We start from the raw sequence: 21,078 nt of genomic DNA on the forward strand, positions 1-21,078 counted from the left end.
CATTGGAGAAAATCTTCGTGGCTTTGGGTTCAGCAAAAAATTCTTAGATTTGACACAAAAATCATGATCCATAAAAAAATATTGATAAGTTCCACTTCCACAAATTTTAAACCTTTTGCTCTTCAAAAGACACCATCAAAGGTTTTAATGATTATATTGAAAACCCGTACCTCTTCAAAGTCTGATCAGCTGTTGGCCAGTTGCTCTTGCCTCAACTATGTGTCTCTCTCCCTCACATGTTCCCCACAGGGAGGGGGCTGCAGGCAGACACTGTATGTGCTCCTGAGGGGCACAGGGTTATAGGAAGAGGGCCCTTGTAGCTGTCCCAGCAAACTAGCAGCAGGACACAAGGAGGTGGGCTAGAGAATCCGCCTGGGACAGGGATGGCACCCAGAGAATGCCAACCAAGCTCCGCATCACACTCCCCACTTCCACCTTTTTATCCTCTCCATGCACTTCTACCACTGTTACCCCTCCCCCGTCCCTTCTACTTTCTTCTTCACTCCCCTCTTTTTATTTTCACACTTTTCCATAATTTTATTAAAGTTTTCTGCTCCCTTCAGAATTCCTCCCTTAGGAAAACCAGGGAACTATTGCATCTATTGGGAGGTAGGGAGGTGAAGAACAAGACTTGCTCTGTATGGCTTCTTATATTGTCTTCATTTAAAAAACCTTATTAATGTACCACTTACTTTGAAAAAACAATACATAATAACAACCAAACCAAAACAAAACCAAGATGTTCCTTGGTGCATCTCACCCCTAAAAATGTCATTTTAAGGGGTTAGACAGAAGGAAAAAAATCTATCATATTTTCAATCTTTATTATTTGAAAATACAATTGACCCTTGAACAACATGACGTTAGGGGCCCATCCCAAGGCGGTGTTATAAAGGACATTATTTGGATGGTTGAGGAAACCTGAATTTTGATATATTAACATGAAATGTTAATTTTCCAATTTTAATGATTGTATTTGTGTATTGTGAATATAGGAGAATGACTTTTGTAGAAACTCTGAAAATATTTGGAGTGATGGAGAATCACCATTTACCCTCAAATAGTGGCGGGAGGAGGGATTTTTGTACTCACCTAGTAAATTTTTTATAAATTTGAAATTGTTTCAAAATTTTTTTAAGTTATAAGTTAGTAGGTAGGTTGGTTTTGGTTTATGGCTTAGTAGGACTAACAAAACGAAATGGGAAAGGAAGAGGGAAAGGAAGGCAGGTGTCACAGGTTCCCAGTCCTGTTTTTTTGTAGAACTCTGCAGTTACGTTGACATAAGACTGGAAGTAACTATTTGCCTCACAAAGTGTAAACAAAGACATTACATCTGCACAGTGTAATAATGTGCTTTCCTCATCCCGGCTGCCAGCAGGACTCCTGTAATGAGACCAAATAAACCTCATCAGTGGGGCTGGGAAGGATCCCTCCCCCAAAGAAAGGCAATTTCAGTAATTAGCTCAGTCTTTTCGGCAGGATCATCTCCCCAGCTCCCCAGGGTGCGAGATAGCACATGGCTGTTATGCAATAAAAGCTATTCTTCATTTTTATACTCTCTTCTTCTAACACAGACGTGCAAAGCATACCCAGAGAGGACATTTCTTCCATGCCAGTCAGGGTCCCAGATGGAAAGAGGCTGATGGCTGAGCCAAACCGGCACATGCTCACAAGCTTTTGTTTCATTTTGGGTTTTGATTGTTGTTTCCAACTGAAAACAGCTTCATTGTTTTTCCAGATTATAAAAGTAATCCATGCTTGTTATCAAATTTAGTCAAAAACAAATAAGGGTAGCTATAAAGTAGAAAGTTAAAATTATCCATAATCTTCCCAACCACAGAGAGATTTGGCTTATATTTTAGAGTATTATCCTTCAAGTTTATATAATTAAAAATAAAAATATAATTATTTTTCATATTTAACCACTGTAATATTTATTATAACCATTGTAATATTTATTTTTCTCTTACTATGTCATGGACATCTCTCTCTCTCTCTCTATGTATACATATAGTATATTTTTATATATTTAATATATTTACATATTTATATCTACATTTACATATAAATTGATGACAACATACCATAAAGAAGCCTTTGCCCAGACAACACAATAGAAAAGTGGGCGAAAACGTTAGCCGTCTTTTGGAGATAGTGCCCAATAAGCATTAAAAGAATGCTCAGCCTCATTAGTCATCAGGAGAACTCAAATTCAAACCAGATCATCCACCAGAATGGCTAAAACGAAAGAGACAGATAAAGCACATGGTGGTAAGGATGTAAAACAATTAGAACTGCTGGTTGATTATAAGTTGGTACAACCACTTTGGGAGATTACCTGGCAATATCTATTAGAACTAAACATACGTATAAGTAGAATTCAGCAATTGTATCCCTAGGTACATTGCCAACAGAAGTGCATATACATGTTGACTGAAACATAGGTACAAGAATGCCCGCAGCCCATGGACAACAGAGTGATGATTAAAGGCCTCACAGAGTTATTTATTATTTAGGAGAAAACCAACTTAAAGCTTGCCAAATAAGAAGCCACCAGGCAGTCTAAGGGTGGAAGCGTAGGTGGGCAAAGTGAGTGAGGGGACCATTGCCAAGGTTGGCCTTACCAAGGCCAATGGCTTCACTGGGAAATAGAAATGCGAGGTTTCGTAGGCCAATTAGGACTGGTTGGGGGAGAAGCATTGGCTTGGAATTGGTTTTAACAAAACAGGGACCTGTGGTGATTCTTCAGCAGGTGATTAACAAAGTTAAAGCTGCTTTTGGAAAAATCTAGCAGCAAGGTACAAGACCGACTGCGGGTGAGACTGGCAGCTTGAAGTCCAGCAGGGCAGAGGGGGCCACAGTCCTGGGAAAAGGCAGGACTGTGCAGACTGCAAACAGCTCCCAGGGTGGACGGAAGATGAGAGCCATGCTCCCTCGCTGAAGGGCTAGCATGAGAAGGGATTGGCCTTGCTCAGTGGGGCAACCCCGAGCTTCTAAGGAGCAAACCTCAGAGCGCTTTCCAACAAGGAACTGGATGTCCCTTTGGCAGAGGTGAGTGCACATATTTGGGGATTTTTAAAAAGAGGCTGGTGGTTTCTTGTTGAACATAAGAGGAAGCCAGCAACGAGGAGAAGGTGAAACTGGAGTTCCTTTAATCTCCCTTTCAAGCCTACTGCAAAAATGTCTATTATATTTCTACTCTCTTATTTATAGTCTCTTCTTCTAACACAGAAACTTCTAACCAGTTTCTTTCTTTTTTGCTGGGATCTTTTGCTTCCTCAAGTTTGATTTTATTATACTGATGATGTTTCCTTCTCCCCAAACCCCCTTCCTCAACCATGTCCCTAAGGACTGTGTTCTTCATGGTGTCCCACTTATGGAGTCGATATTTTTGGTTCATACTCAAAGGAGGATAAAAACCGAAGGCATGCAGATCGCCTCCTCACACTGCAAGCCTCCATCTTTTGATCGTCTGACATTTGTTTCCAGAAAGCCAGTCCCGTATGGGTACCACTCAGCACTGCATGTGAGCATAGGTCTTCTGTTCTAGTACCCACTGAAAGAGGTCAAAGGTGCATGGGACGACTGTGTGTTTTTAGATTTCCTGCCCCAAGTTCATGTGTCTGGGACCAGTCTTGCTCTCGTTGCAGTGCTAACCACAGGAGCCAGAAAGGGGAAATACATTTTCACTAGAGAATGTTACATTGAAGAGGTGAGCACTCTTTCAGCAAAAACAGGCTACAACCACAACTGCTTTTCAAAGCATTGAGAAGAAACTGCCCAGAGACAACCTTAAAAGTATTTAAAGACAAGAGCAAGCTTGCCAAAATCGCCATTCAAGTGGGCATGGGTGGAACATCAGAGGCTAAAGAACAGCTATGAATGTGCTAGGGAGGGTCATTCTTGCAGGACACCTACACCCATTGCCTAGGGATAAGAATGTAAGAAATTTAGTGTCAAGGTCCACATTTGTAGAACAGTGAATACTGAATTCACCTGGGTCTATGTTCCTCCAGTGAGAGGGGTTCTAGAACAGCCCTTCCCTTTAGAGTCCTCAATGTGTGAACCTTCTGTGTGACATTGTAAATGAGGGCAGGGCCATTAATTCAGCATTTGGGGACCAGTTTGCTGCTCTGTTCCACATCACAAACCACAACCCTCACCTCAGGTAGCTATGGTGTGACTGTATTTAGTAGGTTAGTAGTCACACAAAAAAAACAAACAAAAAAACAAACAAAAAAAAAACAGTTAAGAAAATACTTGTGCTTCAGCTGGGGGAGATAATGTGCGCAATACCCAGGAAAGTATGCCTTTCTTACCCCAGCCCCACTTTCTGTCTTCAGAAGGTACTTTTTAAATGTTAATATATATTTATCTAATTATTTTTTGAATATATTTTATTGATTTTTACAGAGAGGAAGGGAGAGGGATAGAGAGTCAGAAACATCGACAAGAGAGAAACATCGATCAGCTGCCTCCTGCACACTCCCCACTGGGGATGTGCCTGCAACCAAGGTACATGCCCTTGACCGGAATCAAACCTGGGACACTTGAGTCCACAGGCCGATGCTCTATCCGCTGAGCCAAACTGGTTAGGGCTATCTAATTATTTGGTGATACATTTCTATCTTTTAACCACAGTAAATCAAATGTACACAGGAAACCTTCCCTCCCATTTGCCTTATATACCCAGTGTCCACCTGCCCATAGGAGTCTATATTCTTGATTCTTATGAATCTTTTCAGAGCTTCATACATATACAAGAAGTATGTGTACAGATACTTGTTATTCCAACTTTTTTACACATAAAAATATTCTGTTCTAAACCTTGGTGTGTGTTTTCTCCATTGAACAACATATTTTGGAGAGCCTTCCAAATTAGCACATAGACAGCTTCATTCTTTTTTATGGCCTCACTAGAGGCCCAGTGCATGAAATCGTGCATGGGGAGGAGGGGTGTCCCTCAACCTGGTCTGAACCCTCTCGCAATCCAGGACCCCTCAGGGGATGTCCTACTGCAGGATTGGGCCTAAACCAGCAGTCAGACATCCTTCTCGCAATCCAGGAATGCTAGCTCCTAACCACGTGCCTGCCTGCCTGATCGCCCAACCACATGCCTGCCTGCCTGATCACTCCTAACCACTCGTCTGCCTACCTGATTGCCCCTAACCACTCTGCCTGCCTGACTGATCACCCTAACCACTCGTCTGCCTACCTGATTGCCCCTAACTGCCTCTGCCTCAGCCCTCACCACCGCAGCTTCATCCGGAAAGACATCCAGAAGGTCGTTTGTCTGTACAGTCTAATTAGCATATTACACTTTTATTATTATAGACTAGAGGCCCAGTGCATGAAATTCATGCATGGGGGGGAGGGGGGTCCCCTCAGCCCAGCCTGCAACCTCTCCTATCCGGGATCCCTCTCACAATCCAGGACCACTGGCTCCTAACTGTTCACCTGCCTGCCTGCCTGATTGCCCCTAACTGCCCCACCTGCTGGCCTGGTCCCACCTAACTGTCTTCCCCTGCCGGCCATCTTGTGTCCACATGGGGGCAGCCATCTTGTGTGTTGGAGTGATGATCAATTTGCATATTACCTCTTTATTATATAGGATAGCCCCCCAAAAAGAAACAACTGAATTTCCCATCAATTGATTAATGGGTAAACAAAATGTGGCATATCTATATGATGGACTATTATTTGACCATAGAAAAAAATAAAGTGAAAATATACTACAAAATCCATGAAGATACATGGATGAACCTTAACATTCTTATGTTAAATGAAAGAAGCTATTCACCAACTGCCACATATTATATGATTCCATTTATATGAAATTTCCCAAACAGGCAAATATATAGAGACAGAAAATAGATTAGTGGTTGCTTAGGGCTGGGGAGGGAGGGGAGATTGGGGTAACAGTGAAGGAGGTGGATGAAAATTGGGATGAAGTAGTTCTAAAATGGACTGTGGTGATGCTTGCACAGTGAATGCACTAAAACCTGTTGAATTTCATGCTCTAAATTAGTGAGTTGTGCGGCATATGAATTATATCCCAAGCTCTTACCTAACAAATGTAATTACTGAGGAGTGAGTGCCTGGGAGTGGTGGGGGATCCATGCTGGGCTCTCATGATTGTCCTCACTCAGAGCCCACTGAATCTTGACAGTCACCACAGTCTAGCACAGGGGTCCTCAAACTTTTTAAACAGGGGGCCAGTTCACTGTCCCTCAGACCGTTGGAGGGCCAGACTATAGTTAAAAAAACACACAAGACTATGAACAAATTCCTATGCACACTGCACATATCTTATTTTGAAGTAAAAAAACAAAACGGGAACAAATACAATATTTGTATTTGCATGTGGCCCGCGGGCCATAGTTTGAGGACCCCTGGTCTAGCACATCCAGGACTTTCTGAAAATGCCCCATTTGAAGCCCCAAGGCTCTGAGAGCACCACCTGCCATTTGGCAATTGTACCAGTAAAAATGTGCCAGCCACCACCTTCACCTGACTCGTCACCATGTACCTCGTGGCTTTTCTCCTTATTGAAATGAACTATAAAATGAGAGAACTTTGACACTCTTGAGGCACATGTTTCTACACAGCAGACTATACAAAGGTGATTTAAAATAGTCCTTTTAGACACATGCCAATAAGTTATGTGGTTAGTGAGTCAAGTGTGCATGTATGGGAGGGATTGCTTTGAAGGCCATTCATCATTCGCCATCCATTCATCTATGGAAAAGCACCATTTGTTAATACCATTGTTAACGAAATCTACGATTGACTTCATAAAAAGAGCTCCTATCAATCAATAAGGAAAAGACCAGTAAAACATTGGGGAAAAGAATATACATGAAAATATAGTTCACAGGGGGGAAAAAAGTAAGTTTGTCTTTAATCTCAAGTTTTCCCCCACAAGAGACAAATGCAAGTTAAAACTACCTCAAAATTCCAAAAGCTTACATGTACGGTGGGCTTTCGGAAGTGTTAAGAAATAAGACCCTCAGCATTATCGCTGCAGTACACTGGCCCACTCTCCCTGGAGGAAAGCAGACAACACGGAACATGTGCAATGCCATGTCCCTGGACCCGGAGCGCCCCTTCTAGGAGTCATGCTACAGAGGCACTTCCCTGTCTTTTCTCCCCTTTATTCCAAGCTCTACTCTATGCCTCAACTGAAATCAATAAATGGGTTATAATGCCATTAAACTCTACAAATTAATTTCTTTTGACTATAGGAACTGGCAGTTAAAAAAGAACTACATGCCTTAATAATTAAAGAGAAACCTTAACAGTTCTTTCTATGAAGGTTCAAAACTATAAAGGCAATAAATGAAGCTCCCAAATACTGCACTTAGATCGGGTTAGTATTCTTACTCAACAAGAGCTAGCTAGCTTACCAGTCTAGGAAGCTGAGCCCAAATAACCAGCGTATGTGCGACATTAGCGCCCCCTGCTGGCCCAATGCTAGAACTAATTTATGTGGTAGGTTTTAGTCAACACTTTTTTGATAACTGCCCTTTGCTCCTTGCATTGCCTCCGACTTTCTGATTATTATCTTTGCTCTCTTAAAGTTCACAACGATTACTTGCATCACATAGGCTTGCCTCCTACTTCTCAGTGAAGATCAAGATCCCTCGATAGTCTTCATCTCACCTCCAAAGGAGACTTGCCCCTGTCGCTGTGGTTTCCCAGTTGTTTCTGCCCTCCTTCCATTTACCTGTTCCAGTTCTACCTGTTCTCCTTCCTCTGCCAGTGTGTCTACCTGCCTCTGTATTGGCCACCAACTCTGTGCCCACATTGCACCTTGATCTCGCACCCACAGACAGCCTACCATTTCCCCGCTCACTGCCCCATCTCACTGCACCTGTTCATTCACTCCCCATTCTTTCCTTAACCCAGGGTTTCATAAAGGAGGTCCATGGACCACCTACATACTATTCAACTGGCTGCTTGCTAAAAGTGCAGATTCCTGGGCACCCTGAATCAGGCCTCCTGAAATCCTGGACCTGCATTTATAACAAGTAATCTTGTTATGTACACACATACGCATATACACTCAAATCCACCCTGTTTTTTTTTAACCGAACCATATGCTCTTGTAGAAACTTGCTATAGCTACCAACCATCTAAAGAATTAAGTAAAAAGGATTCAGACTGGTTTTCAAAGCTTTTGGAAATTGTTCAAAATACCAGTTGTGCCTTCTTTTATAGCCCTACCCCATTGATGGCAGGCTTGGCCACGTGACTTGGTTAGCAAACGAAACGTGAGCTGAAGTGATGCCTGCCCCATTCACACAGGGCAGCTTTTGCACAGTTCCGAGCATTCTTCCCACAGCAGGACTGATGGTATCCCAGAGGGGCTGCTGTTCCAGCCTGGGCCATGCCAGGAGCAGAGCTGCACACAACCCACAATGGAAAGGAAGTGTAGGCGAGAGGTAGCTTGTGGTATGATTGTGATGTGGAGAGCCCTTTATCCTGCAGCCCGATGCTGCAAGTCCGTACTTCACAATTTGCTTTCCTAACTCTATCTCGCACTGCTCCCTAGCACCTACTCCGCCTCCTGCCAAACTGGATGCTTGCTTTTCCTCAATCACAAATTTTTCAAACTCTATGCAGGTGTTTGCTTTCTGTTTCCTGCCTACCAACTACACCTCTCAAAATTGGACCTTAACCTTCGAAGTCCATCTCAAATGCCACTCCTGTGAAAGCCTTTCCTCACCCCTCGATGGTTAGGACACCCTTTCCTTTCAACCCTCTCTAACGGGCAACTACTGTAACTTGTTTATTTTTATTGTTTTTAAAAAGACTTTTCTTATTGTCGTCCCCCCAAAGATCATAAACTCCTTGAGATTACAGACAAACTTATTCATGAATGTATTCACTGAAATACAAATAGTAGGTATCCGTACAAGTATTTATTGAATTGGAATAGATTTTTTTTTGTTAATACTTATGAGAATATCTTTTCCATTGATTTTTAAAGAGACTGGAAGGGAAGGAGAGAAGAGAGAGAGAGAGAGAGAGAGAGAGAGAGAGAGAGAGAGAGAGACATCTATGAGATCTATGAGAGAGACACATCCATTGGTGCCTCCCACACGTGCCCCAATCAGGGTGGGGGGATCAAACCTGCAACCCAGGTATGTGCCCTTGACCTGAATCAAACCCACAACCCTTCAGTGCATAGGCCGACACTCTAACCACTGAGCAACACCTGCCAGGGCTAAAGGTAGATTTTAAAGAATGCTTAACATCTCCTATGGAGGCGTGTGTTTGAATCCCACTCCTGACAGAAAAATAAAATAAAATAAAAATAATAAAGAATGCTTAACATATTTGTTGAGGAAGCAAAATTAAGATGCAAGTAGAATTATTTTCAATAGCTAAGGTTCCTGCTGAACAAAATATAGCTGAAACTTTAACCTATGTGAGTTGTAATCATATGTAAAAAACAAACAACACCCCTCCCCCCAGGTCCTGACCTCTATCCCTTTGTCTCCTTTACTAAGCCCAACAGATCTTACAGCAAAATTCACCAAAGAAAACAATGTATTATATAAAGTTCTGGATTTCATAAAGTTATTGTTCCTGTTGGGAAGGCTGGAGGTGGGTGGGGGTAAGTGGGGAGGGGTGAGTGGGAGGTGGGAAGAGATTAACTAGAGAACCTATATGCATAACCCATGGACACAGACAATAGGGTGTGAAGGCCTGGGGTGGAGGTGGGGGGTGCGGGGGAGGGCTAGAAGGGGTCACCTACCTCCTTTCCTGCCCTCTTCCAGCTTCCGTTAACCTAACGCCCTCTGAAATGTTGGGCAATAATTGCAAAGCTTCTTCAGGTTTTTCTGAATCTAATTTTAAAGGAATAGGAGATATTTTTGAATTGTTTATCAGTCTCATGCTGTGTGATGTTTTACTACACGCTGAAGGTGAAAGTACTTTGTATTTATTAGGGATGCAAAGTTGCTTGCCAGGGCACCCAAAATCAGCCATCTGTGACGGGAAAACATGTCATCCATTCAGCCCTGTCATTATCTCAGGAGAGGACACATTTCTTCTATCCCAAATTCAAACTGATGCAAAAATACATGAAGATTCCTGATCTTTTGTCAGCCATTTGCCATCCTCAATATCAGCATTTTCTAAACCATATTTTGTGGAACAAAAGCATCTCTCTATATATGGATAAATGTTCAGCAAAAAAGCTAGGCCTTATGGGGGGGATCAGTGATCAAATAAGTTTGAAGAAAACTGAAAATTGGACCTCATCCCCTTTGGGGAGTCATCATTTATATAGGATTTTAACATGACCACATGACCGTAAAGTGAAACAGGAACATGTGAGCACATTTCCCAGTTTACTTGACCATGGGATCAGCTTTTATTCCTATGTTTTATTTTGTTTTGTGTTGGACACCCATTAAGCTAACTGCACAGGACACTAGTATTCAGCAGGACTTGAAATGAGAAATAGTTTCAGACAGGTATACTTAAAAATGCATCTAAGGTAAAGTGTCAAGAAAAAGTTTAATGAGTTGAAAATTCACATTCACATAAGTACACCCAAGATTGAGTGGTTTCTCAACACTATCCAAGAACATAGGGCTAATACCACAGTTCTGAATTAAATGCACCCAAAAGGAGAGGTCTTGTAGCTATGCCCTACTTTAGTTGTTGAAGTGCTTCGATGCACTTGGTTGAACTTCTGGGATTTTTTCAGGTCTGGCTGATGCTGTTGGTCAAGGTCGCTCTTCTTTTTCTCTCCATCACATTTACAGAACTTTCATAATTGATGCTGTTAAAGCACCTGACCACATTTTCACACTGGTCGCTGAGGACCTTTCTTGTGTTCTTTCTTTCCCTATGCTCACACAGTTTATATTCCCCTCATGGGCCTATTTGCATTCTTTCCGGGTATTTGCCAGAAATGTTTCCTGGTAGTTCCAGGAAGTGATAGCTGCTCCCTCATTACAACAATTTTAAAATGCACCCATCTGTTTTTAGGACTCGCCATCTTGATTAGGTTTCAGGTCTTCCTGGGATTCAAGACACTAAGAGATGGTGCAGTAGCTGGTCGTTTAACAAAAGTATGTTACCTGCTATTTTCTGTTGAAGGTAGAGTGGCTTACCTATCAAGGCTTTTTCCTTACTATGAAAACAGTAACCACTGCATATTTTAAGTTTCCTCAGCAGGTGATTTGGGTCAATGTGGCTAGATTTGATTGTAGGTGTTTCTTTTCAGTGCCAATTAAAACCAAATACTGTGGTGTTCAGCGAGATTCAAATGGGGCTGCTCAGACAAAAGGAAGGCCTGTGTGGCCCAAAGAAGATATTGCCACTTAAGAATGTCATGCTGAGGACCTCTCCAAGATGGTTGAACAGAAGGCGCATGACTTTCCCTCCCTCTTGGGACACACCAAATATACAGCCACACATGAATCAATTCCTTGTGAGTGAAATCCGGAACTAGTTGAGTGACCCCTACACTCAATATGCCCTGCACATTATTTTGGGAAGCCACTGCTTTCCAATACTATCATGAGAGCGCACCAAGGAAGGCCGATGGACCTTGAGCGTTAGCAGGGCTGACGCTAAGCACCGATTGTTCGTGCTGAGATAGTGGTGGCTCGAAGCAATTTCCTGACCTGATAGCCTCCAAGTAAATGTTTACTGGATCTTTACTGATCTTTACTAACCTTAGAGATGGTCTGTCTGCTATCTGTTTGCCGTGCTTTACTGAGGACAAGATGTGTATCTAAAACTGAATAAAAAGCGGATAAGCCCAGGTCTCGGTGTGTCTCTTCAAGAAAGAGGCTCCACTGGCCCCCAATGCCTTCTAAATTCATGTTTCTTGTATAGCATTTTCATTTGTGTGCTGGCCCCTCCTTCAGATCCTGAACCCCGCCTCGAAGGTCACAGCACATTATGACTAAGAAAATACACCAAAATGGGTAGGAAGGGCTGAGATACACTCTCACCACAAACCCCACGCCCAGCATAGCACCTTATAATCAGGAGGGAACCCCAAACTCCAAGCTTGCCCTGGGGAGCAAAGCATTTGGACCACACATATAGTGCCCCAACTTTTACGGCTGCTACACAAGGGACAGGCCCACAGTCCCCGACCTCTGACATCCAACAGGCCTCAGCATTCAGGAGTCTCACAGGACATGCTAAACAAGGCTGCAATGTACAAAAATCAGGTGTGTTTCTAAACACTAACAATAAAATCCTGCAAATAAAAATTAGGAAAACAATTCCATTTACAATAGCATCAAAAAATAAAATATTTAGAAGTAAATTTAACCAAAGAGGTGGATGACCTGTACACTAAAAACTATAAGATAGTGATTAAAGAAATTGAAGAAGACACAAATAAATTAAAATATATTCTGTATTCATGGATTGGAAGAATTAATTTTCCACACTACCCCAAATGACCTACAGACTCAATGCAATTTCTATCAAAATTCCAATGCATTCTTCTCAGAAATAGAAAGAAAAAAAAAATCCTAAAATTCCTGTGGAACCACAAGAGACTCCAAATAGCCAAAGCAATCTTGCACAAGAACAGCAAAGCTAGAAGCATCACATTTCCTGATTTCAAACAATATTACAAAGCTACAGTAATCAAAACAGCATGTATCGGCATAAAAACACACACATAGATCATGAAACAGAATGGAGCCCAGAAATAAATCCACACACATATGGTAAACTAATTTTTGGCAAAGGTACCCAGAATACAGAATAGGGAAAGGATAGTCTCTTCCATCAGTGCTGTTGGGAAAACTGGACATCCACACGCAAAAGAATAAAATCCACCACTATCTTACAATACTCAAAAATTCAACCCTTGCCCTAACTGGTTTGGCTCAGTGGATAGAGCGCCGGCCTGAGGACTCAAGGGTCCCAGGTTCAATTCCGGTTGAGGGCATGTACCTTGGTTGCTGGCACATACCCAGTAGGGAGTGTGCAGGAGGCAGCTGATCTGTTTCTCTCTCATCAATGTTTCTAACTCTCTATCCCTCTCCCTTCCTCTCTGTAAAAAATCAAAATATATTTTAAAAAAAAAGTTCAACTCAAAATCGATTAAGGACTTGAACATAAGACCTGAAACTGCAAAACACTAAAAGAAAACATGGAAATTGAAATGGGCGCCCTAGACAATGACTTTTTGGGTTGACACCAAAAGCAAAAACAAACAAGTGGGACTACATCAAACTAAAAAGCTTCTGCACAGCAAAGGAAATTTTAACAAAATATAAGGGCATCTGAGAAAATGTGTGCAAACCATATATCCAATTAGAAGTTAATATCCAAAATACATAAGGAACTAATACAACTCAACAGTAAAAACAAAACAAAAACAAATAACCCGATTTAAATACAGGCAAAGGACCTGGACAAACATTTTTCCAAAAGAGATGTATAAATGGGTATATGAAAGATGTTCAACATCACTAATCATCAGGGAAATGCAAATTGAAACCACAATGAATTTTCCCCTCACACCTGTTAGGATGACTATTACTGAAAAGACAGAAGATAAACGCTGATGGCGTGGCTCCGTGGTTGTCAACCTATGAACCAGGAAGTTGAGGTTCCATTCCCAGTCAGGGCACAGGCCTAGGTTTTGGGCTCAATCCCCAGTGTGGGGCATGCAGGAGGCAGCCGATCAGTGATTCTCTCTCATCATTGATGTTTCTCTCTCCCTCTCCCTTCCTCTCTGAAATCAATAAAAATATATATATTTTTTAAAGATAAAAGCTGGTGAGTATGTGTAGAGAAGACTTTTGGTGGGAATGTAAACTGATATAGCCACTATGAAAAACAGTAAGGAGGTTTCTCAAGAAATTAAACATACTGTATAATTATCATATAAATCAGCAATGTCACTTCTGGATATATATCTAGAGAAATAAAGTCACTACTTCAAAGAGATATCTGTACTCCCATGTTCATTGCAACATTATTTGCAATAGCCAATGTATGAAAGCAACTTAAATGTCTGTTGATGTATGAATGAAATGAATGAAGATGTGTGTGTGTGTGTGTGTGTGTGTGTGTGTGTGTGTGTGTTAGTCAGACTTAAAAAGGAAGGCAGTCCTGCCATTTGTGACATAGATGGACCTAAAGAGCATTATGCTAAGTGAAATAAACCAGACAGAAGAAAGACAATTACTGTATGCTATCACTTATGTGTGGGAAATAAAAATAAAGTCAAACTCATAGAAATAGAGAATTAAGGGCTGGGAAGTGGGGGAAATAAGTAGAAGTTGGTAAGAGGTACACACTTTCATTTATAAAATGAATAAGTTCTAAGGATCTAAAGTATAGCATGGTGAGTATAGTTGATAATACTTTATTGTATAATTGAAATTTGATGAGAGTAGATCTTAAAAGTTCTCACACACAAAAAGGGTTAGTGTGTGAGGTGATGATCATGTTAATTCATTTGATGGTGAGAATCCTTTCACAATGAATACAAATATCAAATCACCACATTGTACAATTTAAATGTTACAATTTATTTCTTCAATTATACCTCAATAGAGCTGAAAAATAAAAATACATATTTGTTAATTCTTATTTCTTGCTAATAACTGGTTTATAGCCTTAGGAAGGAAAATCTGGGTCAACAATCTAGTGGCTAATTGGTATGAAAATCTGGTTCCTCGCTTAACCTCCATGAAGAACCCTAGCATTCCACTTCAGGTGGAAAACAAATACCAGGTAAGACTCAGCATCCTGAGCAAGAGCCCCCAGCCTGTTGGCCAGAAATCTTCCTTTAAGCACGCATATGGGTCTAGTGCAAAGAACAAGCGATTGGAGTCCAGAATGGGTGAAATTTGCCAGGCCGAGCTGTCAGAAACAGGTATACTAGGGTGGTCAGATGGTCATATAACTTATCTAAACTATGACAGTTTTGAGTGAAAGGTGGCACTATTAATAATTATACTAGGAAGCAGATGTAAACTGGGACTGTCCTTAACAAACTGGGACACATGGTCACCCTAATTCTGTCACTAGTCTGTAGAGATGCTTCCAGTGATAAAACAGTGATCCTATAATTTGTGAACTGGTTTACACTTTTTTCTCTAAAGGTGAGGGGTGATGTAAGATTAAGTGACTTTTCTAAGTAATTAGGTAGATGAAGTTCTAAATAGAGTAAAGTTTTGAGAACACTAATTCCTTAAGGTTTTATTTTCTATCTTTCATGAGTCATTTAAGAAATTGCTTCCTCTTTCCCAACACTTCCATGACTGTAGTATCCTGAATGCTTTAGCTCTTTTCCTGTCAGGCACTACACATTCTTTTCATGTTCTATTTTCATGTTTGATTTTTAAAAAGCAATACTGTTGCTCACATTTCCCACCAGCCCTGTTTGGGGGAGAGAAGGAACAAGGAAAGGAGGGAGTGGGAAGTACTAGATGAGGGATGTGAATGAGAAATGAAGTCCAGGGCAGGCATTTCCTCCAAATCCTCTTTCTGGAGTGGACTTGAGACAAAGCCAATCTTGCTTCCAGAGTATTTCTTGTACTGTCATCTTCACCTGTTGATTCTATTCCTTAAGGATATGCGTTCTCTACACAACCTGGCCTCCCAGTGCAAGCCAGCTCCTCAGTGCCTGGGCCAGGTCTGGGCCTGTGGACTCTGGCTCCCTGACACCTACAGGCCACACTTCCCAAGCTCCTGGGGCCTCTGGCTTCCAGTCAGGTGCTGCCAACCGGAGTCAATGACAGAAGGAAGAGAAGCCAGAGTACTGCTCTGCCATCAGCTGCATCACCTCTAAGACCCTGCTCTTCTCTGCTACAGTTCGGCTTCCTTTGCGTGACCCTGGCCTTGAGCTTTGCCCCACTTCCTTCCTTTGTCCAACTAGCCCCAGGATAGTACTGGCTTCCTGCTGTTACTAATTTCTGAGTGACCTCAGTCTTTTGCCTGTCCTCTCAGCTCTTTTAACGCTGAGCAATCAATTGTTTTAAATTCCCTGTTTAAAATCCTCAAGTAGTTTTTCTCTTCTTGGTAGAACCCTGACTGCTACAATCCTCAGTAAAAGAGTGAGCTATTCCAACTTAGAGGAAAACGCATTGGAGTGGCCTTATCACAAAATGGAATATGGATCTCCTCCAGGAAACCTTCCCAAGAATACATTATTCCAGAACTTCACCTTTTACGTTGGCTTTAGACTTTAACATGCGGAGGATGCAACTCACTGAGCATGTTTGGTCTCTCAAAACTGACCATGTTGTTCACAGGAAGATCTAACTTATCAGGTATCTGACATACATCTTAGACATTGAGGCATGAAAGAATGAGTGGAAATGTTTTAATAAAGGAAACTAGAAATCCAATACTGGCTTGTACAAAGATGGATCTTGGCTTGTGTATTTTTACTGAGATTAGGAAATACTATAATAGAATATGCAAATGATTTTACACAAACAATGCATTAAAGTAAATCATGCATATTTTACATTAGGTTCTTCATAGTATAAATTTCCCAGATTACATAGTATATGAATAAGCAATTGTCTCCAAAAAATGGGAGTTTTGACCCCAAATTATAACAGAATTAGTAACATTCACAGAAATTAAAATTAATTTCATGTTTAAATTTTAAATACTCCAGGGTCTGAAATATTTTTTTATTAAACAGATGGAGGAATAAAATTTCAGGTTTAGTAACAAACTTGAGGTTAAAATCTGCATTAAATTATCCACACCAAGGAGACTATATCTAAGACTGTTTCCTTAATTTATCATAAATATTTCATCTTTCCCTTACCTCTGGCCTTCTGGGTCTGGTACTGGAGCTTTTATATAAAATGATTTCTATACTATTCCTTTCTTGAGAGTGTTTGCACACAGGGTTGATTACTCAACGTAGACCCATCAGATAAAGTTTCAATGCTGCAACTTGGTCAGAATGATGCCCTCTCATTTTATGTAAACACTAGAGGCCTGGTACATGAATTCGTGCAGATGGGGTCCCTTGGCCTGGCCAGCGATGGGGGCCGACTGGGGCCAGTCAGCTGTGCGGGAGGGACTGTGGGAGGTTGGCTGGCTGCCTCGATTGGGAAGTTGGCCAGCCACAGGAGGTTGGCTGTGGGAGTGCACTGACCACCAGGAGGCAGCTCCTGCATTAAGTGTCTTCCCCCTGGTGGTCAGTGCACATCATAGCTACCGGCTGGTTGTCCGGTCACTTAGGCTTTTATATATACAGATACAAAACACAGTATGCTGATATTAGACAAATTCAGCTTTAATTCACTAGCCAAAGGAGATTAAGAATATACTATAAAATGTTAATATAGGAAATATCTCAGTACACAAACTATGAAACACTGTATTATAAATTTTGGTACAGATGCATGAGGCTAATACCATAAAAAGAAGGAAATGTGGGTCTAACTATTGTAACTCTAAAAAGGTACCTCAGTTATCTAAATGGAAGTTTGGATACTTAACAAACATTACAGGAGAACTTCAAATTCTGTAAACTGAAACGCTCATATATGTCATGTCATTGTTAAAAAACCAGCACACAGTATGTTAGCTATATAAGTTAAATCTGCAGATATCACAGATAATATTCATCTGTTATTTATGTGAATTTTTCCTAAAATAGTATTTAGTGATAAAGAATATCTCAAAAGCAGAGAGAAATGAAGCAGGATTACAACTGGAAATACTTAAAATAACATTTTATTTATTTGCTGGTATGATTATGAAAAAAAAAAAAAATTTCTAATTAATTCCTAGTTTATTGTCTTTAAATTGTGTTTCTTCAACCAGCACACAGAGAATATGTGCTAGACCTGACCACAGTGCATTATGAAAAACCTTGGCTTCCACTGAAGTCATATTCCGCAACCCCAAATTGGGCTCTGCATGACTGATTGCAAAGGGAGCATTAACATTCTTCCTGAAACAAGCCTCACACCTTTGAGAATATCCACATTTAACCCATGAGCTCACATCTATAGCAACAATGAACTTTATTCATCAACTTTCAGAGGGGAAATTGGTTTACTCTATAATTAAGTCAGGCTGATCGAAGCCAATATTTCAATTTTTTAAAAAAATCAAAATTTACTTAAAGAATAAAAATGAGTGCATTACATACATCTAAATAGCCTTTCTAAGCTCCAAAAAGCATTCATCTAAGAAATTCCAAGGCTGCCTTTTCTTTCAGTTTTGTTTTAGTAGAGATTCTAATGTTCAGTAACAGAAAGTCTTTGAGAAAACAGCGAACTTCCTTCAGTCAAGGGCATAATTCGAAGCATTATATAATAATGAGATTTAAATTATGTATGGGAAGAAAAGAAGACTGCAACGAGGTATTAGAATCTCTCTTTGTATCTTTAGATTCAGAAAACCATAAACATGAGCCAACACTGCTCAAAGAGGATGGAAGCGCCCCAGCATTCCCAGAGGCCTGCCAGGTGGCTGCTATGATCCTAGGGCTGGATGCTGACATTTCTGGGGAATCACAGAGTGCAAGTACTCCATCACAACTTTATCTTGAGAAGATGAACCCTTAACTACAAAGGTGCAGGAAGTCGTCCTCAGTTGCTGCTCACTCTAGGTACAGTAACCAAATACAAAATCAGTCAGATAAATAAAACATGAGGAAAAACAATAGGTGGGCAAGCAAACAGCAGTAATTCTTACTTCAGTTAAGCAATTTAATGGTGCTTCCTTCTACAGTTGTTCTTCGATAATAAAACAGCTGAGCAGCTGCCTACAAGAAGTCCTCCTCAAGATCTATCCAGCACGTTACAAAAGGCTTAATACTCCCCGAATCCTGAGTGAGAACACGCGATCTGTAAGACGTGAACATAGGCCACATGAAGAACCAAAAATTCTAAGTTCAACCTCTTCTCCTACTTAAATAAATTAAAATTTAAATGTTACTTCCAGTTTCAACTACTCACCCTCTAAACTGCTGAAGGTATTGGTGAACCGTCAAACAGCAAAAACAGAAAGCAGAGGTGGCTAGATAATAAACTTCAACCAAAATTAGTCTTTGAGTGATTGAAATGTTACTTCATTAAGTTCTTTTTAGGAGAAAATTCCCTAGAAGTCCCCACTCTTTACATGCCTTAACCTTGTGTCAAGCTAACAAAATCAGTATTACTTTTAGCTTAACAAGAATTATTGGTGGTACCAAATAGGAAAGCAGTCATCTGTTTTTAAAATGTGATATCATACACAATCTTAAATTAATATGAGTTCTCAGAACAGGCAGAAAAAGGGTTAAACTCCACTATAGACTCATGGTAACACTAAAGCACTTTTAAGAACAGAGTGGATCCAGAGACATGGAAGCATGGAACAGATTGAGAAATCTCAGAGGGAAGGTGTGGGAAGGTGGGTGGGTGGGAGTGATCAACCAAAGAACTTGTACGCATATATGCATAACCCATGGATATAGATAATAGGATGGTGAAGGCCGGGGGGGGGGGGGGCATGGAGCAGGGCAAGCTAAAGGGGTCAATTGGGAAAAAGGGGACATACGTAGTATGTTCAACAATAAAGATTTTTTAAAAAGAATGTGAATAACACAAACTGAAGCTAAACATAGCAAAGGGAATTTTTTAAATATTGATAAGAAATTTTGCAGAGTAATGAACTTGAAAAGCCTGGATGAATCCTGAGACATACTTTCATTCCCAATGTCTACAATGACGAGAATCCAGGAAGAGTTGCACAATATGGATATATAAGACCTAAGTATAGGAGTTAAAATTAGGAGTATTTTATAATTAATTTAAACTTGGTAGATTCATTTTAAATGTAATTTAATATGAATTTCTTGCCTTCCTTCTTTGGTATTTTATCCATTAAAAATTATTTTTTTAAAAACCTAGAATTATATAAAGAAGAGGCATCCAGTTCCATAGTAATGTGGCACATTTTTATGTGAAAAAAAAAATCAGAAACCAACTGACAGATCTATAATACACACATATATATAAACACTTTATTTTCATAATACTCTTATCACTTCAATTTAAGTCATTCCATTATGAAAATGTCTTAATTGAAGAGAGAATATTTCTTCAAAACTCTAAATTAAGCAGAGCTTTATCAATTAAATTTACAGCAATACAGGCTTTAGAAATACATGATTCTTCATTTTACAATATTTCCCCTTTAAAAATTTGTCATGGTTTGTCACAGATTTAAAATACAAGGCACCTAATGCTATGAAAGGATAACACAGTATATGTAGTGTAAGTGAACCAGATCTTATCTCAAATATCCTTTCTGAAGTCTAACCAAATTTGTGTAAATATACTTGTCACATAAATTGAACATTTTTTTTGTTAATTTGCAATATTCTACAAAACTCAGAAATATAATCTGTACCTATTATAGGCAGCTTAATTTAGCATTTTACCTATACAAACATTGATCTACATACTAAACAATTTCTTGAAAACATTTTCATAATACAGTCCAGCATTTAACAAATAATAGGTGAAGATAAAATCTCCAGACATTAGGATTTTATCCCTTGATTAGTTCAGATTATTTCATCAGCTGAATTCCTTGAGATGTATAAGGCAGGTGGTCCTTTAGACAGACTGTGGACTGAAACTTCCTATAACTGTAGTGACGTGTACACAGCTATATAGCAAAGAACTTCATTATGAAAATGAAGAACACCAATATGAGGAAAATATATTTTAGAGTTCCAAAGAACTGAAAATGTTATTTTTCAGAGTAGGCACTGAAACATTTTTCTCCAAAACCTTGCCAGAGATTGTCTCTTCGCTATATAATGTTCCATTGTCAAGCTGAAAATAAAAGCAAACACAAAATCATTAGATAACAGCTACCATAGCTTTAATTTCCTATAGTTTATATTTTAAAAAGCAAATTATCTTAACATTGAAATATACATCAAACACAATCTATGTAGTATATATAATTGGATATATGAACTTGAGGTGAATCCTGAGAACACATGTAATTAAGTACTATAGCAGTGTCAGAGGCTGACACCCAACACTACTTAAAGATCATGTAATAAGTTTAATCACGGTGTATTCCACCATTACC

At 40.1% G+C, this 21,078-nt stretch overlaps 1 protein-coding gene across 10 annotated transcripts in view; it reads right to left on the reverse strand.

The window, feature by feature from the left end:
• Window positions 1-19,913: 19,913 nt before the first annotated feature.
• The window catches only part of SLC35F5 (solute carrier family 35 member F5), a 47,711-nt gene continuing 46,546 nt past the window's right edge, over window positions 19,914-21,078 (reverse strand). For all 10 annotated transcript variants that reach the window (XR_004969222.1, XR_004969220.1, XM_036319042.1 and 7 more), the window contains one exon: window positions 19,914-20,813. Coding sequence is in view for 7 of the 10 variants with exons in the window: in XM_036319042.1 (XP_036174935.1) it covers window positions 20,735-20,813 (79 nt within the window). In the remaining 3 variants the exon portion in view is untranslated. The remainder of the gene's footprint in view (window positions 20,814-21,078) is intronic.

Source organism: Myotis myotis, unplaced genomic scaffold, assembly GCF_014108235.1.
Source record: "Myotis myotis isolate mMyoMyo1 unplaced genomic scaffold, mMyoMyo1.p scaffold_m19_p_8, whole genome shotgun sequence".
NCBI lineage: Eukaryota > Metazoa > Chordata > Mammalia > Chiroptera > Vespertilionidae > Myotis > Myotis myotis.